The 6,618-nt window shown below is 54.8% G+C and overlaps 2 protein-coding genes across 8 annotated transcripts in view; one reads left to right on the top strand and one right to left on the bottom strand.

Annotated features, from left to right (window-relative positions):
• Positions 1 to 28: 28 nt before the first annotated feature.
• Positions 29 to 4,864, bottom strand: TFPT (TCF3 fusion partner). Of its 6 annotated transcripts, none has more exons than XM_026457599.2 (4): positions 4,360 to 4,864; positions 3,510 to 3,768; positions 1,089 to 1,159; positions 29 to 727 (listed from the first exon to the last, which is right to left on the bottom strand). In XM_026457599.2, exons 1-4 carry the CDS (start codon positions 4,380 to 4,382, stop codon positions 655 to 657), a joined length of 426 nt encoding a protein of 141 aa, XP_026313384.1. In that variant the 5' UTR covers positions 4,383 to 4,864; the 3' UTR covers positions 29 to 654. The 6 variants fall into 6 exon arrangements, with proteins under 6 accessions (XP_026313384.1, XP_026313386.1, XP_026313385.1 ...); XM_026457601.2 differs by having other exon boundaries at positions 29 to 731; XM_026457600.2 differs by having other exon boundaries at positions 4,635 to 4,791.
• PRPF31 (pre-mRNA processing factor 31) overlaps positions 4,570 to 6,618 on the top strand; it is an 18,243-nt gene continuing 16,194 nt past the window's right edge. The window contains exon 1 of one of the 2 annotated variants that reach the window (XM_023197734.2): positions 4,570 to 4,938. The gene's annotated coding sequence lies outside the window, so the exon portion shown is untranslated. The other variant, XM_023197733.1, reaches the window with a different exon arrangement.

Here is a 6,618-nt window from a genome sequence, read left to right on the forward strand (position 1 = left end):
TTTTGTAGTTTTAGTAGAGACAGGGTTTCACTGTGTTGGCCAGGCTGGTCTCGAACTCCTGACCTCGTGATCCACCCGCCTTGGCCTCCCAAAGTGCTGGGATTACAAGTGTGAGCCGCTGTGCCCGGCCTAGGTAGCCTTTAAAGTGGTTGACCCGCATGACCCAGCTGCGCTTCCCCAGAGGATGGGCGTGTTCTGATCTGGCTGCCTATGGCTGTTCCTAAGCACTTGGTGTGTGGCAAGAATGACAGAGTTCTTATTTCAACTTAGGTGAAAATCTCACCTGTGGCCAGCGGCCACCGTGCTGGACAGCACAGGTGCGGACAGAGGAACCCTGGGAGCCGCAGGTTTCAGCTTTGGGGAAAGGACGATGAACTAGCAAAGGCGGCCAAGAAGGAACAGTTGAAAGGCAGGAGACCCCAGGCTGCCGGGTGACCAGGATGGCAAGAATGGGCTCCAGGGAAGAGCACATAGCCCTGGGTCACTGCGCCGAGCCTGAGCCGAGGACCAAGATGAGAACCGTGGTTGACTCAGCAACGTGGAGCCATTCCTACCAAGCTTGCTCCCATTTTGCTGGGACAGGGACACTGTGAGTGGCAGGGGCAGCAGCCACCGGGGCAGGTTTTGTGGAGATGCACAGTGGGAAGCTCCGGCTTAACCGCGCCACGGCCTCATGATACTGGCACGGCCCTTAGTTGATAGGAAACAGCTCAGAGAAGGGGCACTGCTTGCTTAGAGTCACACCGCAAAAAAAAAAAAAAAAAAAAAAACTTGCATTTTGTGCCTTCCATCCTGCTGTTCCCTCCCTTCAGGAGGAGCAGCCCCCTCCAGCCGGCCCTTGGCCCTCCCTCAGTCCCGGTGCGCAGCCCCCTGCACCCAGCCCTCCCTCAGTCCTAGTGCTCAGCTCTCTCCTCCAAGACCGAATGCACTCTTCCTCCGTTTGCCTCAGCCCCTGGCCCTCATCTCCTGCCTCTCCTCCTTGTGGCTTGTGAGGGTTGGGCGGACGTGGGAGTGGGGAGAGACCAGAGGGACTGGGAGCGTTTGGGAGCCCAGGCTTAGGGGCCCAGAGGGGACGGAGAAGGGGTTACCTCCGCTCCTGCTGCAGCCTCCGAGTTATCCTCTGCACCTGATGGAGCCTGTTCAGGACCCGCTCGTTCACCTGTGGGGTGGGAACTCCCATCAGCTGGATCCCACGGCTCCCGTTCATTTGTTCAACGGATGTTTAATGGGGCACGGACTAGGCTCCGGGGAGACTGGTCAAAGACCATCGTGTGGGCTGAGGTCCTTCCACCTTCCCCTCCCCCCGGCTCCCCTCTCACCATGCCACAGTCCTGAGTGCCCTCCCGTGGGTGCCTTCTGCATGCTGTTCCTCTACCTGGACCCTATCCCCAGCTGTCCGTACAGCTCACTCCCCACTCCAAGTCTTAAGTCAACTGTTACCTGCTCAGAGACCCCGAACCTCCCATTAAGTCGAAACACACCAGGCCAGGTGCAGTGGCTAACGCCTTGGGAGGCCGAGGCGGGCAGATTATTCAAGGTCAGGGGTTTGAAACCAGCCTGACCAACATGGTGAAACCCTGTCTTTACTAAAGATACAAAAATTACCCAGATGTTGTGGCGCATGCCTGTAATCTCAGCTACTCGGGAGGCTGAGGTCAGGAGTTCCAGACCAGCTTGGCCAACATGATGAAACCTTGTCTCTACTTTAAAAAAAAAAAAAGAAAACTACAAAATTAGCCAGGTGTGGTGGCGCATGCCTGTAATCCCAGCTACTCGGGAGGCTGAGGCAGGAGAATCGCTTGAACCCAGAAGGTGGAGGTTGCGGTGAGCCAAGATCACATCACTGCACTCCAGCCTGGGCAACAAGAGCGAAACTCCCATCTGAAAAAAAAAAAGAAAGCAAAAGACCGGAGTTCAAGTCTCAGCTCTGGCCTGGCACAGTGGCTCATGCCTATAATCCCAGCACTTTGAGAGGCCAAGACAGGAGGATCACTAGAGTTTGACACCAGCCTGGGCAACAGAGTGAGACCCCAACACTACAAAAAAAAAAAAAAAAATTAGCTGGCCTTGGTGGCTGTAGTCCCAGTTCCTTTGTAGGCTGAGATTGCTAGAGCCCAGGATGTTGAGGCTGCAGTGAGCCACAGTCATGCCACTGCACTGCAGCCTGGGCAACAGAGCAAGACCCTGTCTCAAAAAAAAATCTCAGATCTGCCACTGCTGAGCTCTGAGCTTGGGTGCATTACTTAATCTCTCTGAGCCTAAAATAGGAATAATCTATTCCTGGGGGTGGATTAAGAGCAGAGGCTCCAATTGAGTCCGTTTGGGCCTTGGTGTCCATCTGTTAAACAGGGTTTGCAATATGCCCCTGGCCTCTAGCCTCTCTCCTTACAGAACTCCCCAATACTGTCATTAAGAGTTGAGGCCAGGTGCGGTGGCTCATGCCTGTAATCCTAGCATTTTGGGAGGCCAAGGTGAGTGGATCACTTGAGGTCAGGAGTTCAAGACCAGCCTCACTCCCAGGACGCACCCATCACCCGCCCTCACTCAAGCATGATGACTTCAGTTTCTCGCTCTCCCAATCCAGGCCTCCTCTGTTTGGTCTGCCTTCCACAGGCGCCGTGAGGAATCTTCCTTAACCCAGATCTGACTCCATCCCTCCCCTGCTCAAAACCACTCCATGCCATGTAACAGAACATTAGTCCTGGAAAAGACTTGATGTGGGAGAATGTCTCATAAAAAGCTGTGAAGGTTTTTGTTGTTGTTTTTGTTTTGTTTTGTTTTGAGACGGAGTCTTACTCTGTTGCCCAGGCTGGAGTGCAGTGGTGCAATCTTGGCTCACTGCAACCTCTGCCTCCTGGGTTCAAGCGATTCTCCTGCCTTAGCCTCCCAAGTAGCTGGGATTACAGGCACATACCACCACGTCTGGCTAATTTTTTGTATTTTAGTAGAGACAGGGTTTCACCATGTTGGCCAGGCTCTCGAACTTCTAACCTTGGGTGATCTGCCTGCCTCAGCCTCCCACAGTGCTGGGGTTATAGGCATGAGCCACTGCGCCCGGCCCATCCTCACTCTCAGCAAGGAGGCTGATGTAGTCATTCAGCCCAGACAGTTGGAGTTGGAGTTTGGCAGCCGTGGGGACAGAGGGAAGGAGAAGGGTCCAGAGACATTCAAGAGGCAGAATGAATGAGTCCAGAGGAGTGAATCCTGGCAGGGGTATGGGAGATGCGAAGAGCTTGGGCTTTCACCTGCGAGCGGTGCCACACACTGAGAGGCCCCCAGGAGACATCGGAGGACCCATCTGGGTTGTCAGGGAAGCTCCACGGGAGATGGCCCTTCCAGGGCCTGGCACAGGCCCAGACACATAATGCATGCTAAATGAGTGAATATACATATAAGCGGAGGATTCCTTCAGCAAGCCAAGAAAGGCTGGGCATGTGGAAAGGCAGAGATTGCGGGGGGCGGTAGTTTACGCCAGGGGACCCCAAAACGGGGGATCCTCACTCACCTACCTGCTCGATCTCCCGGCAGCGCCGACCTAGTGCCTGGTACTTTCTGCGATTTAATTCCCGCTGGCGCCGCCGCCGACCCCGGGCTGCCTCTTCCTCTTCATCCCGCTCCCGGAGCCCTGAGCCACCCAGACCACCTGACACAAACTCCACTTCCGTCTCCAGCTCGCTCTCCAGGATGTGGCCCCCAAATAGGGGAGGCAGCGCCAACTCCGAGCCTGGCGGCGCTGAGAACTCCTCAAAGCCCACGGCTGCCATGGTCCTGAGGGGCAGGGAAAGGCTCAGGGGCCCTGGATCCTGGATTCCCAGTCCTTTCTCCCACTGAACCAGGAGCCCAAACCCCAGCCCCTTTTCCCTCAGACCTGGGAGTCCAGGCCCCCAGCCCCTAATCCCTCAGACCCAGGGATCCAGGCCCCCAGCCCCTCCTCCCTCAGACCATAGAATCCAGGCCCCCAGCTCTCCTCCCTCAGACCCAGGAGACCAGGTCCCCAACCCCTCCTTCGCAGCACCCACAGGGTTCAAGCCCTGACCCCTCCTCCCAGGATCCAAGAGTCCAGACCTCCAGACTTTTTCTCTCCAAGGACCCAGGGAGTCCAAGCCCCAACCCTCAACCAGACGCAAGAGTCCTGGCTTCCAACCTCCTCGTCTCTCAGATCCAGCAGTCCAAACCCCTAGCCTTCTCCTCCCTCAGGATGCACCAGTCCAGACCCCAGTCCATAAAAGGGTTCTAAGATAAAGCAGTTGCATGAACTACAACCCCCATCAGACCTCAGTGTAAAAGCTCATATGGTTGCACACAATGCAGCTGCTGTTTTCTGGATTCGCAGTTTTTCACAAGGGCTCAGCCACTTACCCTTCTCTCTGCTCCAATTCCATCTCCGCGACCTCCGGAAGCCCCGGGCCTCCTAGCTTCCAACCTCTTAAATCTCTAGATCAAGCCGTTGGCAAAACTACTTGTCCCATCACGCTCAGGGGCCGAGGACGGCAGGACGTGGCCCTAGGCCTTATGGGAGTTGTAGTTTCCTGTTTCCCGCTTCGCTTTGGCCCACCCCCACGTCCAGCCCGAATCCCTGCTTAAAGGCCTTGCTTTCTTGTCTAACGTCGCAACCAGTCCTCTGAGTTGCCAACCTCTTTCTTCTTGTCTCGACGCCCCGTCGTCCGGCCACAGCGATTCTCCGCTTAGCAGGATTGGTCCACAGCGGGCCGTGAGTTCAATTAGCCCCTTTCCTCCTCGCAACTTACCGCCTCTCTCCGCCTAGTTCCAGGTGCTAATAAAGTTGTTGTTTCAAACGCGGCCAGGAACATCGCGAGAGGGGACCAATCAGAGCGTAGCTTTACCTCTAGTACGGCGCGAGCATGAGACGTCATCGGTGAGCGACGAACGCTGTGGGAAAGCTTATTTCCTAGAAACAGTGGTGCGCGGAGAGGAGAGGTGAGTGTGATGGAGACGATCGGGGAGCGGGAGGCCGGACTCCTGGATCTGGGAGAAGTGTGTGAGGAGGAAGGCGGGCCTTTACAGCTTGTTTTTTGTTGTTGTTGTTTGTTTTGAGACGGAGTCTCGGTTTGTTGCCTAGGTTGGAGTGCAGTGGCGCGATCTCGGCTCATTGCAACCTCTGTCTCTAGGGTTCAAACGATTCTCCTGCCTCAGCCTCCAGAGTAGCTGAGATTACAGGCGCGCGCCACCACACCCGGCTAATTTTTGTATTTTAAGTAGGGACGGGGTTTCCCCATGTTGGTCAGGCTGGTCTCGAACTCCTGATCTCTTGATCCGCCCGCCTCGGCCTCCCAAAGTGCCGTGATTACAGGCGTGACCCACCGCGCCTGGCAAGTTTGTTTGTTTGTTGTGTTTGAGGCGAAGTTTCGCTCTTATTGCCCAGGATGGAGTTCAATGGCGCGATCTCGTTTCACTGCAACCTCCGCCTCCGGGGTTCAAGCGATTCTCCTGCCTCAGCCTCCCGAGTAGCTGGGATTATAGGCGCCCGCCACCACACCCGGCTAATTTTTTGTATTTTTAGTAGAGACAGGGTTTCACCATGTTGGCCAGACTGGTCTCGAATTCCTGACCTCAGGTGATCCATCCGGCTGGGCTTCCCAAAGTGCTGGAATTACAGGCATGAGCCACCGTGCCCGGCCTTTTACAACTTGTTTACCCAAAAGTCTTAATATGTGCCTACCATGGTGTGGCCCTGGGGATGTGGCAGGAGCAAAAATTGTTCCTTGCCCTCTTAGAGCTTTGGTTGATGCCTGGCAGACAGGCCTTATCAAATAATTACTTCATTAATCACAAATGTGTGAAGGGCCTTACTGTAGACACGCAAAGCCTGTGGGACACGTATCACAAAGCAACCTCCTCTAGTCTAAAGTGGGGCCCGTGGGTCAGGGAGGTGGAATGTGACAGCTGAAAGCTGAAGAGATGCCGGGCTGCTAAGGAGTGAGGAGAGCCAGACGCGGGGGGTCACTCCTGTAATCCCAGCACTTTGGGTGGCCCAGGCGAAAGGATCGCTTGAGCCCAGGAGTTCGAGACTAGCCTGAGCGTCTTGCTCCAAAGGCTGTCTTGAGTCACCGGCCACCTGGAGCATGGGCTGGAATCATGTCAGTAATGGCCAGGTTTTAGATTGATCGCCTTGAGGTGATCTCTGGAGTTTTGCAGCTGGGTTTCCATACCTAGTTTGTTTCGAGATTAGCCCCTGCGGCCAGGCACGGTGGCTCACGCCTGTAATCCCAATGGTTTGGGAGGCCAAGGTGGGTCCCTCACTTGAGGTCAAGAGTTCAAGACCAGCCTGGCTTACATGGTGAAACTTTGACTCTACAAAAAAAAAAAAAAAAAAAGATAGCTGGGCATGGTGGCAGGTGCCTGTAGTCCCAGCTACTCGGGAGGCTGAGGCAGGAGAATCGCTTGAACCCAGGAGGTGGAGGTTGTAGTGAGCCAAGATTGTGCCACTGTGCTCCAACTTGGGTGACAGAGCCAGACTCCATCTTTAAAAAAATAAATAAAGATTAGCCCCTGGAACTTCTAAGTAAGCACATGGATAAGCCATCAATCAGTGCAAGACAGTGTCTAGTGGGAAAGGCAGGAAACAAAGATTTTTTTTTTTTTTTTTTTTTTTGAGAC

Source organism: Piliocolobus tephrosceles, chromosome 21 (assembly GCF_002776525.5).
Source record: "Piliocolobus tephrosceles isolate RC106 chromosome 21, ASM277652v3, whole genome shotgun sequence".
Taxonomy (NCBI): Eukaryota; Metazoa; Chordata; class Mammalia; order Primates; family Cercopithecidae; genus Piliocolobus; species Piliocolobus tephrosceles.

Coding starts and splice junctions, on each gene's coding strand:
- TFPT (XM_026457599.2), bottom strand. CDS start 4,382: ATGGAATTGGAGCAGAGAGAAGG. Junction 1,160..3,509: donor GCTGCCGGGAGATCGAGCAG/GTAGGTGAGTGA, acceptor CCCACCCCACAG/GTGAACGAGCGGGTCCTGAA. Junction 728..1,088: donor AGGCTGCAGCAGGAGCGGAG/GTAACCCCTTCT, acceptor ACTCTAAGCAAG/CAGTGCCCCTTCTCTGAGCT.